This window comes from Carassius carassius, chromosome 26 (assembly GCF_963082965.1).
Source record: "Carassius carassius chromosome 26, fCarCar2.1, whole genome shotgun sequence".
NCBI lineage: Eukaryota > Metazoa > Chordata > Actinopteri > Cypriniformes > Cyprinidae > Carassius > Carassius carassius.
This window is the reverse complement of record NC_081780.1, coordinates 8708362-8725395: the sequence shown is the minus strand read 5'-3', so window position 1 is coordinate 8725395 and position 17034 is coordinate 8708362. Positions and strand designations below refer to the sequence as shown.

General features: G+C 40.3%; 1 protein-coding gene across 1 annotated transcript; it reads right to left on the bottom strand.

Annotated features, from left to right (window-relative positions):
* Positions 1–278: 278 nt before the first annotated feature.
* LOC132105700 (cullin-associated NEDD8-dissociated protein 1-like) lies at positions 279–16511 on the bottom strand. Its single transcript, XM_059511020.1, has 15 exons — positions 16195–16511; positions 13937–14080; positions 13290–13444; positions 13026–13149; positions 11455–11711; positions 10202–10307; positions 6725–6870; positions 5334–5626; positions 5070–5211; positions 3403–4896; positions 3134–3229; positions 2806–2975; positions 2561–2725; positions 2008–2115; positions 279–1789 (listed from the first exon to the last, which is right to left on the bottom strand). Exons 1-15 carry the CDS (start codon positions 16260–16262, stop codon positions 1565–1567), a joined length of 3693 nt encoding a protein of 1230 aa, XP_059367003.1. The 5' UTR covers positions 16263–16511; the 3' UTR covers positions 279–1564.
* Positions 16512–17034: the final 523 nt, after the last annotated feature.

Sequence of the window (17034 nt, the reverse complement as noted above, 5' to 3'; positions counted from 1 at the left end):
TTAAATGAAATCTAGATGAAGAACAAAGAGCCTCAAAACAGTGGTACTAACCTTTAACAAATCCAGAGCAGTTGTTCTTCAGAAGTGTTCACTGTATCAACCTTTGGTTCCAGGTGGACTGACAGAACCAGTACGGCCTCACTTGCAGAAAACATATAAAGTCAAACAAATTGGGACCAGTAATTTTCAGCCAGCTGCTGTCATCTTTCTGCACAATATGCATCAGCCATTATGATGGTTCAAACTGAACTTGAAGGACCATAAAATGACATTTGAACGCAGACAGCAATGGACCTTTTATTGATTTCTTACAGAGGAACATTGCCATATTGTCATACTTCAATGGATGCAGAACGTGGTGCGTACATGACTACACGAGTGTATTCTACACACTGTGGATTCCAGGGCATCAGATTTCAACTTCCATCACCCATTGGTCAGCTATATGGTGAGGTCTATGATGGTGTTCCTTTCCCCAAAATACAGATATCCCTAAAAAGAGATCTGTACACTAAACACAGTAAATTGTTGTAAATAAAAAGAGTTCTATCAGAGAAAAAAAATTATATTCCCAACCAGTTTTACAGGTGAGCAGTTCAAACGAGGCAGCATAATAGTGGATCTAAACAGCGAGAACTACACCCTTATGATTTTAGAATACAGTCGAGCACCTGAGAGAATATTCTCCACTCTTTTTATTCACATATGTGCGTTCCATACAGGGCAATATTTTCTCATAACAATGTTTGATGTCATATTTAACCTCTATATGCTGGAGCCAAACAAAACGGTCATCAAATAGAAAAAGAAAAATATTATGCAAAATGTGTGCAGCTAAATGCTCATTTCTCTGGATGTGTGACATGCTGATGACTCGCAATTCTGCAGACAGTGGGAATGTAATGAAATATAGTGAAGGAAAAATAAGCAGTCACTCTCTTCAGGATAATATTTCTAAGACTTGTCTCGCTCTGTACTTAAGTTGTCAACAGTAAAAAGAGGAGAGATGACATTCGAATCGTACAAAAACCTAATAAAACCTGTTTGATAAGAAACACGACAGAAAAAAAACATGGTCCCGAAATGATTCAAACTCACTGAGTGCTATCCTTTACCCCTAGGTCCCGATGTAAGTCGTCAGCATCATAGAATGTAAAGAACGAATCTCCCATGATAACACAAATACTGTGGTCAATTCATTTTCAGGTAACCTAGCAAGTCCCCCCGCGTCCCTGTGAGTTGAGGTATCTACAGAACCTAAGAAATTATGAAAATGAACAAGGAAAAATACAAATAAAATGAAGAATGGAGAACATTGAACAACTGAAGCGATTTCCTGTTAATAGAAAAACAAAGAATGTGGTAATAAGCTTTGAAGCTTAAGAGAATGAATGTCTGTCTTTTCATTCATTCGTCTTTTTTTTTTTTCTTAACTTTAGATTTCGTTTTCCTCCTATTTTTTAGATTTAGTGCCACGCATGGAACAATACAAGGGTCCCCCAGGGTTGGTTTTCTTTGTGGATTTTCTTGGGAGCGATGGTAATGGGTATGCTGTCTTAGACATTTAACTTGTGTCCATGGATTCCATGTTGGCGCTGGAGGAGTCCCTCTGGATGCTGTCAAAGATGGCGGCCAGCTCAGGGTTGGAGCTGATCTGAGATTGGAACTCGCTCATTAGGGGGCTCTTCTCAGCCTCTGGGATGGTTAGCAAGGCCACTACGGCCCGCATGGCAGATCGTTTGAGCTCGTCCTGCTTCTCAAACTCCTGCTTCACAGAGTTGGCTTTTACCTGAGGAAGAATATAATTACAAATCAAACGACTCACAATTTTTCACAAATGGATTGGCATTCCTATTTCATGAGAAAAATGGGGAACAGGATTGGTAAAACACGGCAATTTTAATTCAAACTTTTGCCCCTATGGAAACCAGAGATATTTGAGCTTATGTGCTAACTGCTAGATGCAGCTCAATTTAGATTTCCACCACCGCTGAAAATTTTGCTTACCTTTGTGGTGCATGTTGCCCTAAGCGGCTCTACAAGTCTGTCCAACCTCTGTAACACTGCACTGGGACACAGACTAGATAATCTTGCCAGCATGAGGAAAGTCAGCATCTGTAAACACATTAATAGAGGAAAAAGAACTATAAACCTTTGTGATTCATGAGTCTATGCACATACTTTTGGTCCCACTGAAGTTCCTTGCAACTATAAAATACCCATGGGATTGCTAGAAAAATACTATTGATGACAATTCCTGTTTAAAGTGTGTAGGTAAACAACAAACATTTAAATCCACATATTTTCTAGTCCAAAGCACTCAATTATATTAAAACAGTAGTTAATGTTTCCGCTTCATTATGATGCAAGTACACTTGATAGGTACATTTAAAATAAAGTTGGACCACGTCTGTTGTGAATGCATTTATACCTTTGATGACTGCACACTGAATCTTTGTTAATCAATTCACTCTTTCATCTTCTGTGGTCGCTAAATGATCTACATGGCAAAAAGCCTGCGTCTCATGAAAGATTCATGGAGTCGAGTCTGATGGCTTACCTTGATATCGTAATGGTCTTTAAGTCCATCCTCAACATGGTTTAAGAATTCAAAAATGTCAAGTCTATCAAGGCAACTGTCTAATAGAGTGTACATGCATTCAAATGCAGCCTTCCGGATGTCCAGACCATCGTCTACTGTGTGTTTGAATGGACCCATCTCAACCTAGAAAGAGGCAGGTGTCATTGAGCTTTGAGGTTTAAAAAGACAGCAAAGCAAAAGGCTGAGGACAAAGGGGAGAATACCTCTCTGATTAAATCCTTGCGCACTTTGGTCTCATTGTACAAATGAGGGAGAACTGTATCTAAAAGGTCTCGAATAAGAGAAGGTTTATTATGAGCTGCAGAGTTGAAGGTAACTAGAGCCACTCTTCGTACATTGAGGTCTGGATCTTCCAATGTTTTCAAGAAATCACCTAGAAGTATTAAAAAGGAAAAAAAAGAAAAGACAATGAAAACCAGGTCTAAAATGTGTTCTGGACAAAATTCTTAAATGATGCAAGTCTGTACATAAAGACTAAAAGTAAAAAGTATGTATTTCCCAAGGAGAAAACCAACTGATAATAGCACTTGCCTATGCAGTTTTTAAGAAGGGGGTCAATTGTCTGCGGGTGATCAGAAATTGTGAATTTAACAGCTGTGACTACAGAGCTCCTGGCATAAGATGATCCTGCAGAGAAAAAGAAAACTTCCATCAAAACCCCTTTATTTTTATTAAAGATTTATTAGAAACAATTTATGACCAAAAAAAAAAAAGACTTCGACAAAGTATAAAACTTCATTAAATTAAATTTTAAGTATTTTGATATATATATTTAACAGGCAGAGTTAAGAGACAATCACCTGACAAGAGATAGCCTTTTAGCCTGGGCAGAAGGGTCTCTGGGTCGATGAGTGTTAACTTTCCCAGACATTCAGCTACCACGTTCCTTGTACCCTCTTCTGTACACTCGCAGTGTTTAAGCAACAGTGCCCACACATTTTCAACATACGGTTTAAGCCCTGCCACCGAAGCAGAGCTGATGATTTCCTTGAGAGAGTGCAACAGCAGGTACTGTCGCTTGGGTTGGCCAGAGATTTCTTGAAGGACAAAGGGCAGGTACTCTGGGAGATTCCCCACACTGATGCTGCCTAACGCGTATGAAGCTGCTGATTTGACCTCTTCGCTGGCTGAAGAGAAGGCATCCAGAATGACCGTTTTCAGTTCAGGCTGACCGCTCAGATCAACGTGGTGGCCGACCTCTCCAAGGGACAGCAGAGCCAGCAATCGGATGGAGTCAGTGGAGCGTGAGTTCTTCACGTCTTGAATGAACTGTCCCACCACTGCAGGGCCCTCTTTAGGACAAGCTCGTGTAAGAGCTGCCACACACTTCGCAATGGAGTAGTAGGATTGCTTATGGGTGAGCGCTGCACTCTGGGCATATACAGGACCTGTTAGCATACGTAGCAAATCCATGTAGCCCAAGCTGGCAGTTCCCGTTGCTACAAGAGCCTGGAAGAATTCCAGCATGGCACTAAGAGCGCCACCTTGCAGCAGCGGCGAACGAACCAAAGCTATGAGTTCAGCCAAAATAGACCCACTTATCTTAGACAGTAAGTCAGGGTGGACTTGTGCAAGCGTGGTGAGGAAGCTGATTGCCATCTGCGAGACATGCATATCGCTTTCATTGATAAGAGGTGGCAGCTCGGTCAGTACAGCATCAATCATGGCCGGTGTTACACTATCACTGTAATTCTTAACCAGAATGTCCAGTGCAGCCAGTGTGCTTAGTTTCAACGCTCGCTGGTTCTTGCGTAGGAAAGAGGCAAGGATGGGAACAGCCTCACCCAAAATGGGCCTCAGGTTGATCTTTAGTGGTGACCCTGCAATGAGTGTGAGAGCTTTGACAGTGGTCAGCCTTGTTATCTCATTCTTCAGTCGCTCTAGGAAGATGTGGAGAGTGCCTGGTAAGTCCCCACCAAGACTATCACCAAGGTTGCAGATAATTTGCCCTGTACAAGAAATAGCTCGCTCTTTGACTTCCTGGTCGATATCTGCTGCCTTCAGCCTTTTAATGGTGCAAGCAAAAAGGTCAGCGATATACGGCGACGCATCAAAAGCATCTGTTTGATCGAGGGGCCTAATGACTTTGACCAACTGCTGGGTGACCAGCAGTGCTTCAGAAGTGATCTTATAAAAGGGATCACCCACACAAGCAACTACAGGAGGCACTATCGCCTGAACATGGGGGTGGAAGACTTGAGGCTGATGGTTGCACAGGATCACATACAAGCAAGACAGGGCATCTATCTTCAGATTTGAAGAGCTTGACTTATCGTTGAGAGAAAATATGATACCTAGATGGAACAAAATTAACAAACGTCACTCCAAATATGCAAAAAGGAACTGCTGAAAAAAACATTTCAAGGTTTACCCTATAGAGCTTTTATAAATGCTGATTTAAGCCTATGATCATGGAAGGAATGACTCTACTCTCTTTAACGTGTAATAGCTTGCCTGAGGCACATACCTGGGATGAGAACAGGAATATGCTGCGCCAGGGCCCCTGGCAGCACGTTTACTAGTTCTGTCAACATGTTGAAGCAGCACTGCCTGGTCTTAATACTTTTCTCCTTCATCTGTTTGTGCAGTGCTTTTACAATCATGGACACCTGCATAGATACACAATTAATCACCCTTAGAAATAAACAGACATAATCTTCACAGTAGATTGTAACGTACTAGATTTATATATATATATATAAAAAAAAAAAAAAAACTTTCCTGAATTTACCTGAATTTGAAGCATTGTAAGAGGGGTTTCTCCCTGTTCCATGGCATCCGGGTCACAGAGCCAGCTCTGGGCAGGGCGCGTTTGCTTCAGTAAGGACAGGTAGGCATGGAACACATCAGCCTTGACGTTTTCTTCCCGCTCTTTAAAACGGGCAATGAGCGCTGGAGAAACCGTACGGTAGAACTCCGGTAACATTTCATGTCGTGTGCTCACCACGGCATCCAAGCACTTTGCTGCCGCTCTCCTCACTTTCCAACTCATGTCGTCGTCATCACTGTACTCATCATCACTTCCTGTTTGGATTGCATGAATTAGATGATATAATCAGTATCTGGGTACTTTAGTTCCAAGCTAGCAGACCCAAAAAGAATTTCTTTAATACTCAGACACTGTTAAACATATAGAGCAACAAGTTTGTCCCCTGTACCCTCTGCTTCAGCAACACAAAGAGCGTGGGCTTCTGAGAGGAAAACAAACGTACCATCAAATCTGCTGCCAAAGCGTACGAGCCTCCTAAGGCTGCTTACAAGCTAGTGCGCAGTCAGCACAATAAATTATTGAAAAGAAAACAACAAATAGGTAGGAATATGATTTATGGATGAAAACAACACTCCAGTCGGGGCTGAGAATAAAAATCCTTGATACCAGGAAAGATCAAGTAGACCAAATGCATTTATGAATATCTAACTCAAGCTTTTGGACAGGGGCTTGTCATTACGGCCTGCTCCTGTCAAATTCTAAAGTGTAGCAACCCACATTTCCTCCACCGTACTTCCACATGAAACACTTCATTCCAACATGCAACGCTGAGCACATCCAAACTCAGTTGTGCTTCAGAGCACTAATGGTTAAAAAAAAAGCATTTTCATTCCGAGAATGCACATCATGTGTCAGAGAAAGTGGCATGACATGCTCAGTACATGCATTTAGTAGAGTAAAAAGGTGCCTGCTTGACAATCTCCAAGGTAACACAAGGAATGTTGGCAAACGTTCAAGTCTGTCTGGACATTACAGGACAATCAGTACCCCCAAACCAATTTCAGAGCCAATTTCATCGGTTGTAAAGGCTTAAGCATTATTCAAAGCTGCTAGACCGAACAAGTCACCATCGTCCATTCATTCCAATAACAAGCTGATTTCTGATGGCCTGGCTTTTCAGTCCCATACATGGACAGACTGCCTCTCCAACTGCTGTATTATCATTTTCAAAGATGCCTAAAATGTGGAAAAATAATCCCTAGGGCTTTTATTGTTATGCGACCAGTAGATGCTAACACACGCCACACTAACAAACTGAGCTGGTAACTTACAGCTAAATAGGCTTTTGGTTCAGGAGAGAGAATAAATCCTTCTTCCCACAGACTGAGAGGAGAAATGAGCCCGCCTCGTACCTTGATAATCTTCGTCTAAACCGTCGGCATCCATTGCATTCTCATCTTCATCCTCGTCGTCATAGTTGTAGTTGGGGTCATAAGTCAGATACTTAAGACAGATGCTAATGACTGTTGGGACATGTGGGTAGACTTCCTTCGGACACCTGGGAATCAAAGACATTAAGAGTTTTTAAATTCCACAAATAACCAGTACGCATTAATGCAGAAGTGAAACTTGTTTTATCATTAGCTATTGTTTTGTTTGAAAATTTATAATCTATAAGACTACAGTCGTGGCCAAAGGTTTTGAGAATTACATAAATATTATTTTCAAAAAGTTTGCTGCTAAACTGCTTTTAGACCTTTGTTTCAGTTGTTTCTGTGATGTACTGAAATATAATTACAAGCACTTCATACGTTTCAAATTACAAATTACACGACAATTACATGACATTTATGCAAAGAGTCAGTATTTGCAGAGTTGGCCCTTCTTTATCAGGACCTCTGCAAATCGACTGGGCATGCTCTCAATCAATTCTGGGCCAAATCCTGACTGATACCAACCCATTCTTTCATAATCACTTCTTGGAGTTTGTCAGAATTAGTGGGTTTTTGTTTGTCCACCCGCCTCTTGAGGATTGACCACAAGTTCTCAATTGGATTAAGATCTGGGGAGTTTCCAGGCCATGGACCCAAAATTTCAACATTCTGGTCCCCGAGCCACTTAGTTATCACTTTTGCCTTATGGCATGGTGCTCCATCGTGCTGGAAAATGCATTGTTCTTCAACAAACTGTTGTTGGATTGTTGGAAGAAGTTGCTGTTGGAGGGTGTTTTGGTACCATTCTTTATTCAGGGCTGTGTTTTTGGGCAGAATTGTGAGTGAGCCCAAACCCTTGGATGAGAAGCAACCCCACACATGAATGGTGTCAGGATGCTTTACTGTTGGCATGACACAGGACTGATGGTAGCGCTCACCTTTTCTTCTCCGGACAAGCCTTTTTCCAGATACCCCAAACAATCGGAAAGGGGCTTCATCGGAGAATATTTCTTTTCTGCCCCAGTCCTCAGCAGTCCATTCACTATAGTTTCTGCAGAAAATCAATCTGTCCCTGATGTTTTTTTTGGAGAGAAGTGGCTTCTTTGCTGCCCTTCTTGACACCAGGCCATCTTCCAAAAGTCTTCGCCTCACTGTGCATGCAGATGCACTCACACCTGCCTGCTGCCATTCCTGAGCAAGCTCTGCAGTGGTGGCACTCCGATCCCGCAGCTGAATCCTCTTTAGGAGACGATCCTGGCGCTTGCTGGACTTTCTTGGAGGCCCTGAAGCCTTCTTTACAAGAATTACAATACAATATCCTTGCCTGTGAAGCCATTTTTATGCAACGCAATGATGGCTGCACGCGTTTCTTTGCAGGTCACCATGGTTAACAATGGAAGAACAATGATTTCAAGTAGGGCTGCAACTAACGATTATTTTGATAATCGATTAATCTGTCAATTATTTTTACGATTAATCGGTTTATGTACTTATATTTTAGTTTTTCCCATTTCCCCCCCAAGTATATTATTAATAAATGGTCTTTATCCTTCAGCATAGATTTTTAAGAGATTTTAACCATTTTGCACTGTCATATCCTCATCAAAAATATACCTGGAGTTGTTTTACTGTGTTAGTAATCTTTTGTCGAACTCTTCTGCAATCAGAACACTGACCCATACTCATATTGAAATTTCACAAGGAGATTTCAAATAATGTTTTCACCATGGCAGTCCTAAGAGCTCCTAAAGTAGTTTAACATCCCGAACAAAGCTTATTAAGGAATCTTTCAGAACATATTTTCACGAAGAATAAGGATAAAACAATAAAATTGCAGTGCATTGTATTTTATTATTTACTGGAAAACCGCTTTATAGCTTTTGCTGTGAAATTGTAAACAATCCTTCGGAAAAAGTGCCAATGGCATGAAACCTGAATGGAGCTCAGTTTAAAGTAAAATCCATCAGAAGGTTGTCCAGAAAAAAAAATTGGACACACACAAAAAACCTGCTGTGTGAAAAAGAGCAGTGAATACTTTTCAGATATCATTTCAAATATCTTTAAACATTTACCTCTCTCATTCAGTCATAATTAGGCTGCACGACTGAATTTTGAACTGGTAAACGACAAACTGATCACAGAACATGTTTGTAAAGCTTTAAATGTTAACTGTTAAAAAGCAATGTTATCAGCTTTTACGACTAAACATTTGCAAACAACATTGTACTAGAGAATCTGCACAAATGAAAGTCTTAGGGGCTGTTCACATATCGCGCCTAAAAACGCTAGGCGCACCGCTTTCTCCTTCTTTCCAAAGCGCTCGGGCAGAAGCGCCCCTGAGGCGTCTGCCTTTGCTAAGCAAACATGACGTGCTCTCTGCTTGAAGACGCAGAAATTTCAGCAAAGGTTAAATGGATTTGCAGCTCAAAAAATCGCTTGCAGTAGCTCTGCTACTAAATTTATTTCAAAATGGAAATCCATATACAACTATGATCAGCTGTTCCTTTCATCTTGACTGAACTTTTAAAGTTGTTACGGGAAAGGATGAAGCTGATTGGTTAGTTCTTGTCACATGACCCGCGGTGCGCTTGCCGCATTCTGAAAAGTTGAAATGTTTTTAACTCGATGCGGTGCGGTGTTGGAAATAACGAACTTGAGCGCACAAAAGACGCGATATGTGAACGTCCCCTTAAACAGTTCAGTAGTGCAGAGTTTACAGGTTACTCTTCTTTTTTGAAGGCTCAAAGTAAAGCACTCCCACATCATCACGCTGAATGCTGCAGAGACGCTGTTCGGGAAGCACGTGACATAAAACGAGGCCAGCTATTGGCTATTCGCTACTTCTCCTGCTGTACCGGCTGAGTAAAACCTCCGGTGGCTCATTACTGCCACACTTTGGTCACCGCAGATTTGAAATATGCACGAAATGAGCCGCTTACGGCAAATAAAAGTTATTTAGCAACGAATCGATGACTAAATTAGTTGACAACTATTTTAATAATCGATTTTAATCGATTAAATCGATTCGTTGTTTCAGCTCTAATTTCAAGCATCACCCTCCTTTAAACATGTCAAGTCTGCCATTCTAACCCAATCAGCCTGACATAATGATCTCCAGCCTTGTGCTCGTCAACATTCTCACCTGAGTTAACAAGACGATTACTGAAATGATCTCAGCAGGTCCTTTAATGACAGCAATGAAATGCAGTGGAAAGGATTTTTTGGGTTAGGGTTAATTTTGGGTTAATAAAGTTAATTTTCATGGCAAAGAAGGACTATGCAATTCATCTGATCACTCTTCATAACATTTGGAGTATATGCAAATTGCTATTATAAAAACTTGAGCAGCAACTTTTCCAATTTCCAATATTTATGTAATCCTCAAAACTTTTGGTCACGACTGTACTCCTCACAAAATATAACGTAGTCACAAAAAATAAATCTGGTTAGACTAACCTCCTTACGAAAGACTCAAAAGCTTGTATGCAATATTCCCTCAGTTCATCATCATCAACACTGCAGAACTTCACCACCAATGGGATGATCTTCTCCAAGTACTCACCTGCAAGACAAAACCAACATGTCATTTACCATCACTACACACATCGGTTTGATTTGATGGGTTACAAAACTTTACATCAAATTGCAATAATTCATTGAGAAATATAAATGGGTTTGGAGAGCTGCAAGATAAAGGCCTTGCTGTGTTCAGCACAATCAAAGAAACAATCTTAAGATGACAAAAAGACTTAATTAAAACAACTGAGTGCATTCCACTGAAGTAATCTTGCGCATCTTAATCGCAGCTGTCTTTGTTTCATCAAACGTAGGCGGTAATTGGCTGATGTGGGAATGGCGCACCACAGCAGCAAACCTAAATGACTTTTCACTTCATTTAATTTGTGCCAAATGGCCTGCCTTAGCAGCACAACAATGGAACAGTGTTGATGACAAGGTGACAGGTAATAACAGGCAATTTGTTCTGTCAAATTTCAAGGAGAGTTGCCTTCAAGCTCCTAGCCTCTATATATATAATTGTGCTTTGGGGGTGAATTGTACAAAACAGTCAAAGTACTGAATAATTAAGGAGAATTTAAATGTGTTCTATTATTGTATCATTATTAATAACTGTGAAAAAGAGAAATCAACAAATTCTTTGAATGACTACAAAATCCTTCTTGTCAATGCAAAACTGATAGAGGGGAAGAATAACTTCGACTGCTCATCAACCAGAGCAATCATAAAGTGAAATGTAATCAGGATTCAGTGTCAATGCTGGTGACCTCAATCTTGAGTGAAACATTTTCTATCAGAAGAAGGGACTCTGAATTTCAAGATCAAGTCATGGAGAACTGTGGTAAAAAAAAAAAAAAAAAAAAGCAATATCTAGGAGGGGAGGATATCATTACACAGAAGTATTTACACCATGCTGTCTGCCAAAAAAAAAAAAAAAAAAAAAAAGACGACGACTGTTGTAATAATTTGACCATTTAAAGATCTTTGAGGACAGCTTTGGTTTGCTTTAGCACATTGCAGTGAAAGGCTAAATTACAGCATCAGTGGTGAAACTAATAGCTGTATGAGAAGATCACAGATGATGGCTTCAATAAGTGCACACTTAAATTGCTTTCAGCACTTAAAGAGTAACTGAGATGAGGTCTTGAACCTCAAAGACATTAAGTTAACTTGTAACAATGGAGGAGCCTCACCGATTCTGTGGCCAGCTTGTCTGCTGATGGCAGCAATACACTGGATGTAAGTGCGCGTGGTTGACATGGACTCGTTGCGTGAGAGCTCGGATAATAAGTGCTCGATGAGGTCCACGAAGACCAGGTTTCCGCAGCTCATGACCAGGTGTCCCAGGGCTATGATGGTCCTCTTTCTCACTGCCAGGCGAGGGCTTGTCAATTGAGGCAGCAGACAGCTCAGAATGGAAGGATGGAAATTCACTAAAAGGCCTCCTTGTCTGGATGAATCAACAAAAACAATGAAAGACATTAAAAACAAGAAATTGTTGCAAAGACCAAATATTTTAGCTGCTTAATATACTGACATATACCTGTAATTGATAAATGTTACAAAAATTTCCTGTTGCATAATGCTTTTTAAAGTAAATTGTACACAGGACAAATACTGTGCTGCATAATGGTATTCCATGTTAGTACTCTATTCTAAAATAGTCAGATAACGGACAATAACAGGAAATTACAAGGAAATAAGGAGGATCAGAATATGTTGCAGACCAAATTCAAACCTGTGTCAGCCACATGAGAACCATGGCTTTTTGTGTCTAAAGTGTGTAGGCTAACTGCTGCTCCATTCCTCTGAAAACAGCATGTTTTACTGTGGATTAAATCTAACGTTTAAGCCCTATTCACATAAAAAAATTATAATTGTAAAGTGAAACCAATGTTACTGACACAATTTAACCGATTGCAAGAGCAAACTTGTTTTACGACAAAAAAAAGTTTTACGACAACTTGCAGTGTTACATATCATTAAAGCTGAGAAAAGAAAACAACACTTCAAAAAAACAGGTAAATGCCGTTATCGCTGTTTTCCATGTAAGTGGAGTAAATATGGTTACATGGCTTTTTAAAAAAAACGAGTGCCCGGTGTTTTGCGTGCGCTTGGCCAATCAGCATACACTTTCGTCACTGATAGTTCCTATAGAACAGTTTTAGACCCTGTTCTGAAGTAGGAGCTAATTTAGTTCCTCCAAACAGAGTTCCTAGAACCACAACAGTGCGAACACAGCAAAAAGTGGTTCCACAATCAGTTTAGGTACTATGAAAAGGTTTCCCACTGAGCAAAAGGCACTATAGTTTCCATTCTTAAGTGTGAACAGGCCTTAAATCCTAATCGTGGGAAAATTCATGTTTTGCGTATAAATATTTCCATGCACCTCAACTGGTAGTGCATGACCTTAGCAACAGCTTGTGGATTGAAAATCCCAAGGAACACACAAGCAGGATAAAAGCTTCTGCCTAACACATGAATGTAAATATAAATGCAAAATGCAATCACCCAAGACAAATTCAAAGTCTGCCATTAGCTATCACACAGAGCTGAGAGTCAGCCTCTAAACTGAAATATCTATATAAGTATATTCAGCTCACTGAACTGAGGAAAAAGATAACTGAGAACTGCCACAGAGTGGAGATGCATGTGCGCAAACACCAAACACCTCCAGAAATTACCTGGCAGGAACCCATGTGCACTCAAAAGCACAATTGGTCTAAACAAAAGCAGCAGTCATCACATGGCTCATCTGACATACCTGCACAGCATGTCAGCCATGATGTCCAATGCTTCCAGCTGAACTGAGACGTCCTCCTGCTTGGCAATGGCACTTGTGAGGCGGCCTGTAATCTTTTTGCAAACGCTAGCAGCAAGAGCAGAGCCTAAAGCAAAGAGAAATGGACTTAGCAGGCAAGTCGGTGCAGGAAAACAACTAAATATAGCTAAATACATTCTCTGTTTGCCGGAAACTCTGGAAACAACTGTATTAATAACATTATACAGGGAAAGCATGTTGTTTTACCGCTGGATGCTGGCGGGAGCTCTCCAATCACCGTCTTGAGGCCGATGCTGGAAATATCTCGAAGCTGCTCCTTATCTGATAACATGTTTGTACACAATGTATCAACAATGGTTTCGACCTGGTACTCCTTCACTTTGCTGACAAGTGGGCCCAAACTGCAAGAAACAAGGATTTTTAGTGCAACCTCAGAAATGCTTCCTATTTGTCTATTACTTGCCAAAAATGTCCATGCTGAAAAATGGTATTAGCATTCAAATCAGTGTTAATCCTTTCGCAAGATGGGTTTATCTTTCATAAGGTTTAAAAAAAGGTCTCTGTAAGCAAACTTGTATCTAACAACACAAAGACCGGAATAAAATGAAGAGAGATCACTGACTTATTCATGCAATCCCTTCAAAAATATCTAGGGGAAAAAAAAAATAAGGGCGAATCTTAGAGGCTAATAACTGAGATAAATCAACATGAAAAACAGCAACACCTCTTACTAAATCACTCTGGCACAAATCAATTTCACATTAAACCATTTTCAGAGGACAAACTGAAGCCAATTCATGAAGGACACACTGAAAATACCCAACTAAGAGAGGCTTTCAAGTTCATGCAAGCATAGAAGGACTGGAACAAATGAATAAAGGTAAAATTCTTACCATTTTACAGCCAGATTCTGAACTTCTCCGTTCTTGTCCTCCAGGAGCTTTAAGATCATTTTGACCACCTTCCGTTCACTATCGTCATCCAGCTTTATCGAATCCTTCTGCAGTTCGGACATCAAATCATTGGTGGCCATGAATCTGAGGGAATAAACAAGGACTTATTCTGAATGACTAAATGTACTTTATTTTCAAGAAAAATATGTTTTTTCCACCAAAATTGAATAACTTGTGCAGCAAAACTTAGTAATCCCCTACCATCCAACGTCGTCATATTAAGACTACTTTTCACCATCCAACAAATTCTTAATCCAACTCCCACCATCAAGATATTCTTCCATTGCATGTCCCATTTCACTTATAAAATCCAACATTTTACACAAGCAATGACTACCAGTTGCAAGGCTTTTTTTCCCCAGAGGTGTTCCCAATGGTCCAGACACACTGACACCCTTAAAGAGGGTTTCTTATGACTTCAGCACTAACAGAATGGTTAATGTAAAGTCAGTCACATGGTTCGAACCATGAGAGCCACCTGTATGGCGAGGCTGCTGGCATCATGTCAAAGCAAATCGGCTGACTGAAGCATTTTCACCTTTTCCTCTCACTTGTCATGGTTTGATAATTCATAATCCATTTCTGAGCTGAAACTGAAATGGATTAAAATGAAATCTTGTCTTTGGGTGCCAACATCAAAGCCTCAGCACAGAACCTCATATGTGATACGAGCGAAATACTTCTGCATACCCAATTACGTGCCATCTCTCTCTTACACACACACAGACACACAGAACTAAGTGCGTCTGCTTTGGCATATATTTGAAGGCATGGAATCTCTTATTCCAGGGAGAGCCTAAGTAAGAATGAATAATGGATGAGACGCACACGCTCCAACAGCAGGGCGAGAGGGAACGCCAGCACAAGCTAACAGCAGACCTAGAATGGTGTGTAAGCAAAATGTTCCCTGGGGAAAGAGCTGGAATGAGAGCAGAAAACGGCTTGACGGAGATGACAGACAGGAAAGACTCTGGGAATATTATCCGATGACTGAATTAGCATTCACTTGAGAACTCCTGATGGATATGTATAAAACTCACAAACCATTAACCTCCTGGTGGCCAATGCTGAATATACTCAAATCATTAAAAGGGATTCCCCCAACAGCAAGAACAGCATGACAGCCCAAAATACAAATTGTAATAACTATATAGACAAGCCACATCTTCATGATTATGCTTTTCAACTGTTATTACTATACTTATATGTTTTTAGGCTTGACAGCATTTCTGATCAGGCAAGTATTCTCAAACCAAAGTCAACGAGGAACTGTCATGCAATCTTTGCTTAAAGGTATAACACTGAGGTAAATATATATCACTATTATAATTTATATATATATATATATATATATATATATATATATATATATATATATATATACATAAATAAGAAATGTAAAAAAATTAGTCATTTAAATTAAACAATTTAACACAGCCTGTGATTTATAAACGACAATATTCAACCATTGCCTTCATAAATAAGTGTCAATCTGCACGTTAGCATGTGATTAAGAAGTGAGTAAAAGAAAATAATAAATGCATGACTTGTCAGACCTGTCAGTACGCACATTTAAAAATGGGATGAGGTTTTCTGAAACATTGAATGTAGAGATAAATCTTGAATTCAAGATGCACTTTACATTATACAAACTTCTCTAAATCTTTGCAGATTGACGTGCACTTATGCTAACATTAGCCAACTTATATGAACCCTAGGGGAATAAAATTGCATCAAATACGAGATATTGCACTGACAACTCTCTGCACATGGTTTGTTGAAAATGATTGTAACGTTACTGGTCGCAAAGGATATGACAGTTCGCGTGTAGTGCCACCAAAAAAAAAAATATGCTAAAGCTAATCGGCCAATTCTAGCGGCTAGCTAGCGAACATCCATACTAAAACAAAATTCAATTCCAGCAACCGATGTCAATTTAACAATTCAAATTGTTACTTACACCCGTATATATATATGACCCATACACACATTTAAACAGAAAAAAATGAAGGCCCGTGCAGTGTGAGATTGACATGCTAAGCTAAGCAGCTCCATAAACAACAGTCGCGCTATTCGCGGCCTAAAACTTTCAGCGATCGCTCCGTTATTCATTAAGACATGTAAACACCGTCACAAGCGCTAGAAATACACATGCATACCATTTGACACTCATTCGAGGTCTCTGCACTACGACTGACCTGAAATCCTTGTCGCTGGATGTCATTTTCTCCAAAAGATTAGAGATGTGGTACGAGGCACTCGCCATGTTTGCAGTCTGAAAAACCACTTGTGTGTACGTTTAGGGCCAGAATGATTTACTTCGCCTCTTTCTGGTGGTTTGAAGGGGCTGTAAAGTACAAGACGAATATCCAGGGTTTGTTGTACAGGTAGGTGATCAGCAGCAGCTGTGCGGGTTTGAGCAGACGTTCATGCCTTGAGTTTGGATGGGTTTGAATGGAGGTGCTGCTCGCTTCTGCAGGAGGGAGGAGCTCAGACAGACACCGCTGTCTATGAGGAGACAGAGTGAGAGTGAGCTGCTTACTTGGACTGCATGCGAACTTTATCTTTTGGCCATCATTTTTATGGTGTGGGATAGCAGGTGTTTTCATGAATATTATTTGACTGTACTCAACTAATTTAGCATGATTCTTTAATGTTTTGTGGTCAAATTTGATCACAGGTGCTGCCTCTCTCAGTGAGATATATCCAGCTGCAGACCCGCAGCACCACCAGCGCTGCCAGGACCCCGCCGTGAGGACCCCGCTGCCAGGACCGGAAGTGAGGGGCGGAGTTGTCTTAGCATGGCGGAGAGCACGGTGAGTTGTCTAATTTTATTGACATGTTGTGAAAAATTATCGCATCGATTTATCATCTTATTGAAGCATGAATATGTAGTCATACTCTATTGTATAAAAATTTTTTTATACGGATGGTTCAATTAATTTTTGCGTGTTGTAAATGGCCTTGCGGTGACGTTTTAACCCTTGTATGGTGTTCGGGTCTGTAGGTTTATATAAAACAAAAAAACAAAAAACGAT

Excerpts from the sequence above, each read along its gene's own strand:
- LOC132105700 (XM_059511020.1), bottom strand. The coding sequence starts at position 16,262 with ATGGCGAGTGCCTCGTACCACATCTCTAATCTTTTGGAGAAAATGACA. Across the intron at positions 11,712-13,025 it reads ATGGCTGACATGCTGTGCAG|ACAAGGAGGCCTTTTAGTGA; the intron begins GTATGTCAGATG and ends TGATTCATCCAG. Across the intron at positions 2,976-3,133 it reads CCTTCTTAAAAACTGCATAG|GTGATTTCTTGAAAACATTG; the intron begins GCAAGTGCTATT and ends TAATACTTCTAG.